Below are 13,163 nucleotides of genomic sequence, written 5' to 3' on the forward strand. Positions count from 1 at the left end.
ACTGTAAAAACAAAAACCCATTATATCTTGAAAAAGTGATCAAAATGCTGGGAAAATGTTCCAGAAGTAAAGGCAAAAAAAAACATGGGTGAAGACCACAAGGAGACAGGCAGGAAGATGAGCAAAAGTAGGCTGAAAAAAATGTTGAGAAAAGAAATATAACGAAAGGAGGTCCAGAGATCAAACTAGGTTTGTGTGCTATGTCAGTTTGCAGGTGAAGCTGTGTGCCAAACTGTAATTTCTTAACGTCAGCAACGACATGTGCAGGAGATTGCATCAGGCAAACTATCAGCTTGTCTCAGCTCAAGAAGTTCTTAAGCAGGAAGGGGAAAGTTTATTTACTAGATCATTCCAGATCCAAGCCAATGATAGATCAAACTTTGAAAGACAGTGGGCTGATTTTGGCAGTTTGCAGGGAAGGGAATGAAATTTGTTGAGTAAGGGGGTAAAGATGGGACGGGAGTGCATACGATCTGTGCTGCGTGCACGCTGACATGACTGCAGAGGTATTTGTTGCAGTTTGTGTGCAGAATACACTGAGGAGAGTGCGTGACTGTGAGTCATAAACGCTGCTTCTCCCACACTAACAGGGACCTGATTTCATGTAACTCACAGAAGAATGAGCTATCCAGGTTCTCCACGTCCAAAGAAGGGGGACATAAAAGAACAATTAGCAATGAATGATGACGTAACCTACAAGTAATATGATGCTATTTTTCACTTTTTGGATTGTGATGGCATTATATCACAGTATTACTGTTTTCCACGTTTTGGGAGGAGTAGCACATACACACACACACAAAAAAAAAAAATACACATTTGTTATTAATATTATTTCCCTATCTTCAACTTGGCTGAGGATAGGGAAATGTGGGATGAGCTGCTTGGTCTGCTGCCAGCTCTACCTGGATAAATGGTAGAAAATGAATGAACTAATGATAATAATACTAATAATAACAATGACAACTATTTATATCAGGCTTTCCCAGGAATGAAATAACAAACTAAACTCCAGAAAAAAATGGCAATAAAAGTACACTATGACAATGCGCAAAAATCACAAAATAACTCGTTTAAGCCCAGATTTTTTTGAAGTGGAAAAAGCTGCATTAGTACCTTTGAGTGAGTAAAAAATGACAGCGATACACTTCGGCAACAATTGCTGCCAATGGGGCAAAAATGGTTAAAGAACTGATTATACAGCAAAAAAATGTGACTTGTATTGCCACTTTAATAATGATCTTGTATCAGCAAGTTTTTGACCTGAACTAATTTCATTGTTAAATCTGTTCCTTCAAAGTTAAAATCTGAAGGAAAAACTTAATAAATCCCCCCAAAACTTTATACATTTTTAAACGTTTAATAAATCCCTGACTGTGTTTAATTAATGTTCATTAAGGCTTAAAATGAGCACACAGGCAGAGCAGAAGTCCACTGGTTCACACAACACAATCATAGTTTATGTCTTGATGTGAAAATGACTTTATTGCCGGTTACATATGTAAGAAAAGTATATAACAGGTGTTTTGACTCACATGTTGACAGTAAAACAATGAGGAAAAAACAAAAATAATGGTTGCACAGACCACTACTGTCTCCGGCTCTGATCTCACAGTCTCTGTGCCGCACCAGAATGAAAGATTTCCAAATTAATGGATAGTTTGTGTTATTTTTCACCATTTTGTCTGTTATTTTTCATTGGAGTCTTTAAAATATGGCCTCAAGTGCTGCTTGTTGTCCTGATTAATCACAGTGATGACTGTATTTTGCAATCTCTATCATTGAATACCATCACACAGGGGCAATAAAACAAAAAGTTAGACGTAAGGACAAGCAGAATTGCCCACATCAAGAAATGACAGTAAAAAGAAATGTGATAGAAAACAAGAGAGGAAGAGAGAATTAATAGAAGTGAATGAAGAGAAAATGGACGAAATACTAAGGCACTATCGCAGAGCATGAAGTGAAAAACAAGGCATCACAAAAGTGAGAAGAAATGAAAAAGGAGCCAAAAAAGGGGGGAAAAATTAGGTAGAGAGGGACTGTGGTGGGAACTGGAGAGGAGAAAAAAAAAAGCACAAGAAACACACTGATGTGTGCACTCGGCCCAGCTGTTCATTTAACGGGTCTTTTGCTAATTAGGCTGCGATGAGGTCACACCGCTCAAGTCATTGATTCCACTTCCTGTTTCAGGCAGCCAATAGTGAGAAACTGTCAGGCCAGCACCTGAATTCTCCAGAATGATAAATGGCACACACACCAGGGGCCAAAATCAACAACCCTCGTCGCCGGACAAACATGGCAAGCCGAGCTATTGGCTGGTCAGCGCTCGACTGTGTCTCAGCCTCAAGGCAAAATAAATGAACGTTTGAATAAGGACGGACGCAGGGAGAGAAAAATGCAACGAATCTATGACACTGCAAAGGAAGAAAAAATATACAGTAGTGTTCAGAATAATAGTAGTGCTATGTGACTAAAAAGATTAATCCAGGTTTTGAGTATATTTCTTATTGTTAGATGGGAAACAAGGTACCAGTAGATTCAATAGATTCTCACAACTCCAACAAGACCAAGCATTCATGATATGCACACTCTTAAAGCTATGAAATTGGGCTATTAGTAAAAAAAAAAAGTAGAAAAGGGGGTGTTCACAATAACAGTAGTGTGGCATTCAGTCAGTGAGTTTGTCAATTTTGTGGAACAAACAGGTGTGAATCAGGTGTCCCCTATTTAAGGATGAAGCCAGCACCCGTTGAACATGCTTTTCTCTTTGAAAGCCTGAGGAAAATGGGACGTTCAAGACATTGTTCAGAAGAACAGTGAAGTTTGATTAAAAAGTTGATTGGAGAGGGGAAAAATTATAGGCTGTTCATCTACAATGCTCTCCAATGCTTTAAAATGGACAAAAAAATCAGAGACGCGTGGAAGAAAACGGAAAACAACCATCAAAATGGATAGAAGAATAACCAGAATGGCAAAGGCTCACCCATCAGCTCCAGGATGATCAAAGACAGTCTGGAGTTACCTGTAAGTGCTGTGACAGTTAGAAGACGCCTGTGTGAAGCTAATTTATTTGCAAGAATCCCCACAAAGTCCCTCTGTTAAATAAAAGACATGCAGAAGAGGTTACAATTTACCAAAGAACACATCAACTGGCCTAAAGAAAAATGGAGGAATATTTTGTGGACTGATGAGAGTAAAATTGTTCTTTTTTGGTCCAAGGGCCGCAGACAGTTTGTGAGACGACCCCCAAACTCTGAATTCAAGCCACAGTTCACAGTGAAGACAGTGAAGCATGGTGGTGCAAGCATCATGATATGGGCATGTTTCTCCTACTATGGTGTTGGGCCTATATATCGCGTACCAGGTATCATGGATCAGTTTGGATATGTCAAAATACTTGAAGAGGTCATGTTGCCTTATGCTGAAGAGGACATGCCCTTGAAATGGGTGTTTCAACAAGACAATGACCCCAAGCACACTAGTAACTGAGCAATATCATGGTTCCAAACCAACAAAATTAATGCCTCGCAGATGTGAAGAAATCATGAAAAACTGTGGTCATACAACTAAATACTAGTTTAGTGATTCACGAGATTGATAACAAAACAGTTTGAACATAATAGTTTTGAGTTTGTAGCATCATTATTGTGAACACCCCCTTTTCTACTTTTTTTTACTAATAGCCCAATTTCATAGCCTTAAGAGTGTGCATATTATGAATGCTTGGTCTTGTTGGATTTGTGAGAATCTACTGAATCTACTGGTACCTTGTTTCCCATGTAACAATAAGAAATATACTCAAAACCTGGATTAATCTTTCACATAGCACTACTATTATTCTGAACACTACTGTATATCAATATCAAAGAGAACCTCTCACTGAGACTTTGATGCAATGAGACATTCAGTCGAGCTCGTGTGGAAAAATAAACAGCAATTTTTAGTGAGTGACTCTTTTAGTCAGTGTGCAAAACGTTCATGGTGGCAATTTAAGACTGGTCTCTTCCCACGTCCTCCTTTATCCTCAGCAGGAGCCTGGTGAGAGAGATTAGCTCTGAGCCAATCAGTGGAAATTGGGAAGGGATTGCTGCAGTCATAAATCCAAAAGGCGCTGAATGGCTGTGCCATAGAGCTGCAAGAAGCCTCACACAAAATGAGTTCAATGCAGCCAAACATCATCTGTTTGTATGTTACATGCTTCCCTGTTTGTGTTGACACACAGATGAAGGAGAAGCTATAAAATAATGCGGCTTGTAAATATTATGGGGAACAGTAATCCACACGCTGCTGCACTCCATTAAGTAATTTTACAAGCCTGAGTCTGAATGGAAATTTTTTTTTTACATAAATACAGGTTAATAGAAGCAGCTGTACTGTATCATATCATGAGCTGTAATAATGTTCAAAGGTGTTATGAATGGCATTTTAAGCATTAATATAGATCTAAATGACTAATTTTTATGTAAAAATATTAGTCCATGTGCCAACATGGGTATACATGCACACACACACACACACCACCACCACCACCACAATTCTAAGAACCTATATTTTTCTGAAGCCTTAGAGTGAATGAAGAATTTTGGTGTTTTTGCCTTACAAAAAATGGCGATTAAAGGCTATGTCTATTTGTTGTGTAAAAACAGGTAGTGAGGACCAAAATTTTCAGTGTTAACATTCGATTTCATTAATGGGACACTCTAAGGCTTCAGAAAAATATAGGTTCCTAGAGTGGTGGGGGTGTGCACGTATACCCATGTTGGCCCACGGACTAATCAACGAACCTTGCAAATGGTACCTTTTTAGCTAACTTCAAAAACCATCAGCAGACCAATTAGCTTCCACTAAATTTAGTTCTGCTAATTTAGCCCACTAATGTTTTTTTGCATAGTTAGTACGGTGAAAAACATTTCTAAACCCTAAAATCATACATGTTGGTTCCTGTCTGCTATGTATTTTGCAGTAGTCAGGCAGCTGAGAGGAGCTGAGCTCAACTCTACCCCAGCAGAAAGGGCCTGGCTACCAGGCTGCTGCAAAAAAAAAAAAAAAAAAAAAAATTACATTTGCAGCATACAGCGGTCCAGACGTGAGGCCAAAGTCCTCAAAAGGAAAGCAGGTTTGACTTATGGTTTTGATTTATAAACCAAATTAATCCAGATAGTTTAACTACATTTATGTCAACTCTGTCATTTGTATAAAGTGAAAATATAACACATATCTTTTAATTTGAAAATAATGTACTAATTCTGAATGGCCTCCGGTCATCACTGATTGGTTCATTCATTAACACACAAGTTACTGTAACATGTGTGTTGGCTTTTACAAATAAATGTGCATTTGTAAAATGTCATTTTTTTCATTTGTATATATTAAAAAAGGGCATCTGCAAAACTGAAAATTCTATTTGTTAAGTTGTGATTCAGCAACAACTGTGTGATATAACCAGGCACCATTCACACTGCCATCCAGTAGATGGGTCAAAACGCATAGAACACTACCTCACCTTTTTAACGTCAGTGTGTGCACGTTGTTCTGAGTGTGGCCTCACACACACACACACACACACACACACACACGCTCTGTAGCTCCCACAAACATTTTTCCAGTTTCATGATTAATCTGTTTAACTGCGTACCGAATAAACTATCCCTGCATGTCTCCACGTAATTTCCAGTCATCTAGAGTATAATTTCTTTTCTGTGTTCATGTTGTCTGACGTGACTTTGTGGGGAATCCCTGCTCAATGGGCTTATTTACATGAAACTGTACATTTAAATGGGGCGTGGCCAGGGACGAGTTTGGTTGCATGGTCAATTCCATGTTCAGTGGGCTGTACAAACAGAACATGCGTGGATTCATGCCTATGAACACTTTCATACATCTGAATATATTTGTGCTTACGCCAGATTCAGGGTTTTGGCGTATGACGTTTTAGTAGAAAGTCCATGCAAGTCACTGTACATGAGATCCCAGGACTCGCACAGAACCAGCACCTGTATTAGCACACTGTCATTTGATTACCTGATGAAGCTCACCTCTGGGGGTATGGCATCCAGTCCAGCACAGTTTTCATTGCATTTATCATAGACGAGGCGCAGTTTTCGGAAGAGCACTGAAAGCATGCGTAGGTGTTCCTGGAGTTTTCCCAGCCTGTCCTGGTGGGTGTTGAGTTGGTAAGTCACTCCATTTGGAAGCTGAAAGACACCACAATGGAAATGTGTCAAGTGAAGTGCAAGAGTACAATTTTGAAAGCAACGTCCACGCTGAATGTCAAAAGAACAACACTGGCACAGATGCCGTCGTTCCAGAAATAATAGATTGCACTAGAAGGGTTCTACAATCTCCACTGAGAGGTGTTTCAGCTGATGCACTTTACTTTCACCATTTCTCATACTGAGGATACGTCACAAGATTTAATTACAGTGGTGTTAAACAGAAACAAAAGATGTTTCTTTTAGATGCTCAACAAGACTATGGAACATCTACGTCTGATTATATACATCTGCTTAACATGAAACAAACCTGGCCTCAGGTCAAAAACAAAGAAGAGATACAGATGGAGGCTGAGAAGACAACTGGAGGCATTTATAAGCACAAGTGCAGCTGTGATCTCAGAAAACGTGTCACAACAATGCTGCTCCCGCATTCTGTGCTGAAGATGTGCTCGTTTGACCTGACTGCAAGGCTGATTTTTAATAAGCTCCCAGAGTGTTGTCTCAGAGGAAACGACAGACATCCGTGAAATCTCATGCAGACCCTAATTTTCCAGGACGCAATCAAAGCTGAACTGCAAAGTAAGCTGATGCAAATACAGACAGCACGCTGGCTACAGACGAAACCACAAATAGTTTAATATCCTGTACAGCCCGAGAAATTCATGAGCATAATTATAAGTTATTTATCAGTCTAAATTTGCTACAAGGTTCACGACTGATAAAAAAAGAGAGAAAATGGCAGTGAGCCACATTTGTAAGAGTGCAGCAAATAAGAGCAGCTTATTGGACTGTATTTCAGACAATATTATACTGCAAATGACAGAGGCAGTTTCTGAATTAAAATTGACATCTATCATGCATGAATGCAGAAATGAGATTACAGTAAAGTTCACAGATAAACAATCTGTGTGCCACCAATGTGGATTTGAAATAAAACAATCAGAAGATGTTTTAAGTGGAATTGCTGTCAGAACAGCAGTATTTTTAAATACAGACCCTCAATCTTTATGGGTTTTACTTTACAGACTTGTTTCTCAGTTCCTATATTATTTAAAAGCCTCTGCTTGTACCCACCAAACACAGAAAGTGATCTCGGTATAGATCAATAAATCACCTCTAATTTGTTAACACAACTCTGTCTTGGCTTCAATCAACTTTATCTAAAGTCTGGGTCTGTTAGTGAAGCTTAGGGCTGGTGGCCAGTGATCGCCTTAGTATTTCTTCTGCTTTCCCATTGCTTAATGCTGACGAAGTATACCTTAAGTGTACTTTTTCTGGCCGACTGATTCTGTTTTCTTTTTCTCTCTGTCCAAGATGCGGCTGGATCCACGTGCTGGATTGAATGATTTCTGTGGCAAACACGGGACAGACTTCGCGGTAGGAACAGATCCAACGAGTGGCTCCCCGACCTGCTTCCCCTCCTGACGGTGGACTGAACGCCTGCATGGACTCTTGTTAATTGTTGTGTTGTGTTCTGTATTGTAAACCTTTTTGGTAGAATGGCCTAAGCAGTGGGTCACCCCTTTGAGTCTGGTCTGCATGTGGTTTTGTTCCTCAATATCATCAGAGGAAGTTTTTGTTACCACTGTCGCCTGTGTGCTTGCTCTAGGGATTGATAAGGTTAGACCTTACTTGTGTGACGCGCCTTGAGGCAGCTTTGTTGTGATTTGGCACTATACGAGGGCTGTCCGTAAAGTATAGGTCCTTTTTATTTTTTTCAAAAACTATATGGATTTCATTCATATGTTTTTACGTCAGACATGCTTGAACCCTCGTGCGCATGCGTGAGTTTTTCCACGCCTGTCGGTGATGTCATTCGCCTGTGAGCACTCCTTGTGGGAGGAGTCGTCCAGCGCCTTGTCGGAATTCCTTTGTCTGAGAAGTTGCTGAGAGACTGGCGCTTTGTTTGATCAAAATTTTTTCTAAACCTGTGAGACACATCGAAGTGGACATGGTTCGAAAAATTAAGCTGGTTTTCAGTGAAAATTTTAACAGCTGATGAGAGATTTTGAGGTGATTCTTTCACTTTAAGGACTTTTCACGGTGCGAGACGTCGCGCAGCGCTCTCAGGCAGCGTCATCAGCCTGTTTCAAGCTTAAAACCTCCATATTTCAGGCTCTATTGATCCAGGACGTCGTGAGAACAGAGACGTTTCAGAAGAAGTCGGTTTCAGCATTTTATCCGGATATTCCACTGTTAAAGGAGATTTTTTTAATGAAAGACGTGCGGACGGGTCCACGCGTCGGGACGCAGCCGACGCAGCGTGGCGGCACAGGAAAAACACCTCCGTGTTGATAACCATTTGTTAAAATCCAGTTGGCTTTTGATGGCTTTCAGTGGAGTGAGTATATGAGAAATTGTTTATCAGCTGGAGATGTTCCAACTTGTCTTTAAGGCTTCCAACAGAGGTGTTTTTCCTGTGACGGAGCGTCGCGGCGGCTGCGAGCCGACGCTGCAATCCGCCCACACGTCTTTCATTAAAAAAATCTCCTTTAACAGTGGAATATCCGGATAAAATGCTGAAACCGACTTCTTCTGAAACTTCTCTGTTCTCTCACGACGTCCTGGATCAACAGAGCCTGAAATGTGGAGGTTTTCAGCTTGAAACAGGCTGATGACGCTGCCTGAGAGCGCTGCGCGACGTCTCGCACCGTGAAAAGTCCTTAAAGCGACAGAATCACCTCAAAATCTCTCATCAGCTGTTAAAATTTTCACTGAAAACCAGCTTAATTTTTCGAACCATGTCCACTTCGATGTGTCTCACAGGTTTAGAAAAAATTTTGATCAAACAACGCGCCAGTCTCTCAGCAACTTCTCAGACAAAGGAATTCCGACGAGGGGCTGGACGACTCCTCCCACAAGGAGTGCTCACAGGCGAATGACGTCACCGACAGGCGTGGAAAAACTCACGCATGCGCACGAGGGTTCAAACATGTCTGACGTAAAAACATATGAATGAAATCCATATAGTTTTTGAAAAAAATAAAAAGGACCTATACTTTACGGACAGACCTCGTATAAATGAAATAAGTTGAAATAGAATAACTTTAAAAAAACAATAAAATCATCTTGTAACTCACCAAATTAAAAAGGGGAAATACTTTCAACTTTGATGGACTTTATTGCATGCAGATCACAAAAGAAACTCATTTTACCTATGTAATATCCCACAGACTTATCTGCCACCTGCTGGATGGTTAGTGTATGTTGGTTTCATGATGGACTAAAAACAGGTATGGTTGTCAGGAAGAGAAACAGAACTCTTCCACAGTACATTGTAATAAACCACAGAAGTAAACCATTACACTCTGATTGATTAACAGTGGCTAAGCCCACACAACTCTGCAGAAGGGATTATATATTATTGAAAGCAAAGAAAACACTGCTTCCTTCACTCTGTTTGTCTCAATATATGTGTGGCTTTGACATGACATGTAGCTTTGAAATGTCAGTTTTTCTCATTTCCAAAGCCTGGCTCTATTATTTACCAGGGCAACCAATGCTCGTTTGATACAGTACTAAGAGAGACTAGGATGATGGAGCATCAGCTGTGACATTTTGGCCATATGGCCTGTTTCTCTGTGTATGATCCAGCATGCAAGTGCCTGAGTGTTAAGGACCCGAGTAGCTGGAGAAGGCTAAGGGGACACTCGTGTTTCACCTGGCTGAGGCAGATAAATGGTTATTTTAGAGATGTGGGAATGGACCGTTTGTCTGCCTTGGTGCTTGCCATCCAAGATCCAAGACATCAATGCATGCTCCCAGACTTGATTTGACTTGATCATTATAACTTAGTTAGCACTGCCCAGTTTAAATTAATTCACCCTGTACCAAAATGCATATATCCTGGGTTTAAACAATGAGAGACATGAAAAAAACCTCAGAGAAACCCACCTACATGAAATAACAGCTTGGTTACTTTATTTATGAGTGAAAACTATGTTTTGGTAGACATTCTTAAAAGAGTGACAGGCAGACCTGCATGTTCCTAAGGAGCTGGAAGATCTCCATGGTCCTGAGGACAATGTCCTGGACCGTCTCCTGGCCAATGCGACACAACGAAGCCGTGTTGACGTCACGTGCTGCCTGGGCCTGCTGCTGCTGTTGAGGCCCGCCAAACGGTGATACTAGCGGAGGAGTTGTCATGGAGACCGTGGGTGGAGATGCAGCTAGAGGTTGATGACCAGGTGAAGTCACGTTAACCCACACTGGTACAACCTTACATGCCTTTGTAATGAATAAAAACGTGGAGGAAAATGACACGAGATGACAATTCATGAATACTGCACTTGGACTGAAATGAGTGAAAAAATTTTTTACAAACACACAAAGATCTTTGGCAAACTAATCCTGTAATGTCAAAAAAGAAACTGTAGCTCTGAATCAGTTTCTTTGGTTACTAGATGGAAACCAACTGTATACTCTTATTACATATTTATGGCACTATTCTGATAATCAATTCATTATAATTATATATAAACATTATTAACGTGAAAACAAGTACAATATGTTCTGTGCATACAGTGAAGCCGAATTTTTCCCAATTTGAATTTGAACCATAATCTGCTTCTGTGCAAGACTTATGGAATGGTCAAAAGTGGAAGTATTGTTAAAAATATTAATCTTTTTATGTATTACACATAACTTAAACCCTAAAGCTCAACGTAATCAATTGAAGATGGCTACTTGGCAGCCAAGATTCACATATAGAGCCTCATTCTGAAACCGAAAACTCTCATCGCCATTCCAGACACACCACATTCGGGAGTGCAAACAAATCCGCGTTTTTTCCAGTTCACAAACTGTGCAGAATATAAGCACTCTACTGAGTGCAACTCCAGTTTTCCTTCTAATTCAAATATGTGTTGGGAATTTAATGCTAATATCAGGGATCTGATGATATTCACATCTGTTGCATATGATGGCTGAGACACTTCAAAAATTAAGACATCAGCAATTACAGAAAACACAAAAATCCTAAATAATACTTAGCAGCAGACATATTATATTATCAAATCAAATTGCTGCATGTTATATGTTATATTTGTGTTCTCTGTGTTTGCAAAGTGTTTTTGATGTAACTACATGTTGTTTGCCAGTCAATTGTGGCATCTCTCGGCCACCGTACTTGCAGGAGTTACAAATCTTAAACGACAAAAAAAAACATAAGGGAAAAACATTCCAGTTTTGTCTATTATAAACGTTCAACACTACGTTTTGTAATTTGCAACAGCCAGAAAATCCGTTAAACGCCTTCAAAAGCTTCGAAGTAAACTCTAACTACGAAGCTGAGTTGCCTCACAAGGATTATTTCTAATAACTAAAACTAAAGTCCACGTAAAAGTGCTGAACACCGGTTTCTGAAAGGGGTTTAAAAGCCAGTTTAATACGCATTTGTATCGCTAAACCTCACATGGACGCAACGCTACACTTAAAATACTTGACGGCTGTGTAATGTGCTAAATAAGTAACTAATTTGGTTAATTAGTTAACGCGTTATACAACATAAAATATTACCTGTTTGTTGATAATTAATCTGTTTTGTTGACATATCACGTCCACTACTGCTCCAGTCATCAGCAGGAGCAAATATCGCGAGTCTTTGAGCTCAGCTCCCGAATGGTGACACTAAATGACAAAATAGAAGCGCGTCTTGATTTTTTAACTCACTTTAATGCAGTTTGAGCAAGATTATTGTGTTATATTTTGGCTCACATAGCAAGAACATATAATTCAATATTAACAGCTGCACACAGTCTTTTTAAGCATGGTTTTCCCTCCGACTTCCTCATTAAGGAGAACATTTATTTTACCGTACGTGGGGCACTACAAAATGTTTGGGTTGGTTATTTTACGTTGGTTATTTAGGGAAACAGCGCCATCTCGTGGATTTTTATATATTGACAGGCAACAGGGCAGACGGAAGTTTGATTCGCCCCCTAAATTCACTTCAGACTGGTTTACTTCAACTTTATGAGGAATAAACCAAAATTATTCAGGATTTACCGTGTTAAATGAAAGGTCTCCCATCCTGATAAAAAGTAGATTTGTATGCAGAGAACAGATCGTGTTTCTCTACAGCTTTTGGAATCAATGTGACACTGAAATATGTATTGCATTTCTTTGAAAAAAAATTATTTAAATGTAAGGGAAAATCAGGTTGAACTTGCCTTATTAAACTGTGATTGCTGCATGTGGTCACATATTTATACTGTAAGGGAAGCAGCAAAGTTTAAAATGTAATGAATAAATGTGAATACTTTGCCAAATACTTAATTGTCAGAACAACTACAACCCCTGGCAAAAATTATGGAATCACCGGCCTCGGAGGATGTTCATTCAGTTGTTTAATTTTGTAGAAAAAAAGCAGATCACAGACGACACAAAACTAAAGTCATTTCAAATGGCAACTTTCTGGCTTTAAGAAACACTATAAGAAATCAAGAAAAAAAGATTGTTGCAGTCAGTAACGGTTACTTTTTTAGACCAAGCAGAGGAAAAAAATATGGACTCACTCAGTTCTGAGGAATAAATTATGGAATCACCCTGTAAATTTTCATCCCCAAAACTAACACCTGCATCAAATCAGATCTGCTCGTTAGTCTGCATCTAAAAAGGAGCGATCACACCTTGGAGAGCTGTTGCACCAAGTGGACTGACATGAATCATGGCTCCAACACGAGAGATGTCAATTGAAACAAAGGAGAGGATTATCAAACTCTTAAAAGAGGGTAAATCATCACACAGTGTTGCAAAAGATGTTGGTTGTTCACAGTCAGCTGTGTCTAAACTCTGGACCAAATACAAACAACATGGGAAGGTTGTTAAAGGCAAACATACTGGTAGACCAAGGAAGACATCAAACCATCAAGACAGAAAATTTAAAGCAATATGTCTCAAAATATGAAAATGCACAACAAAAAAAATGAGGAACGAATGGGAGGA

General features: G+C 39.6%; 1 protein-coding gene across 1 annotated transcript in view; it reads right to left on the minus strand.

The window, feature by feature from the left end:
- med30 (mediator complex subunit 30) overlaps positions 1-11,822 on the minus strand; it is an 83,598-nt gene extending 71,776 nt beyond the window's left edge. Inside the window, exons 1-3 of the mRNA XM_034160839.1 lie at positions 11,736-11,822; positions 10,197-10,445; positions 6,039-6,197 (exon numbers count right to left, since the gene is read on the minus strand). Coding sequence (XP_034016730.1) covers positions 6,039-6,197; positions 10,197-10,445; positions 11,736-11,795 — 468 coding nt within the window. The 5' untranslated portion in view covers positions 11,796-11,822. The remainder of the gene's footprint in view (positions 1-6,038; positions 6,198-10,196; positions 10,446-11,735) is intronic.
- Between the last annotated feature and the right edge of the window lie 1,341 nt (positions 11,823-13,163).

Source organism: Thalassophryne amazonica, chromosome 20 (assembly GCF_902500255.1).
Source record: "Thalassophryne amazonica chromosome 20, fThaAma1.1, whole genome shotgun sequence".
Lineage (NCBI taxonomy): Eukaryota > Metazoa > Chordata > Actinopteri > Batrachoidiformes > Batrachoididae > Thalassophryne > Thalassophryne amazonica.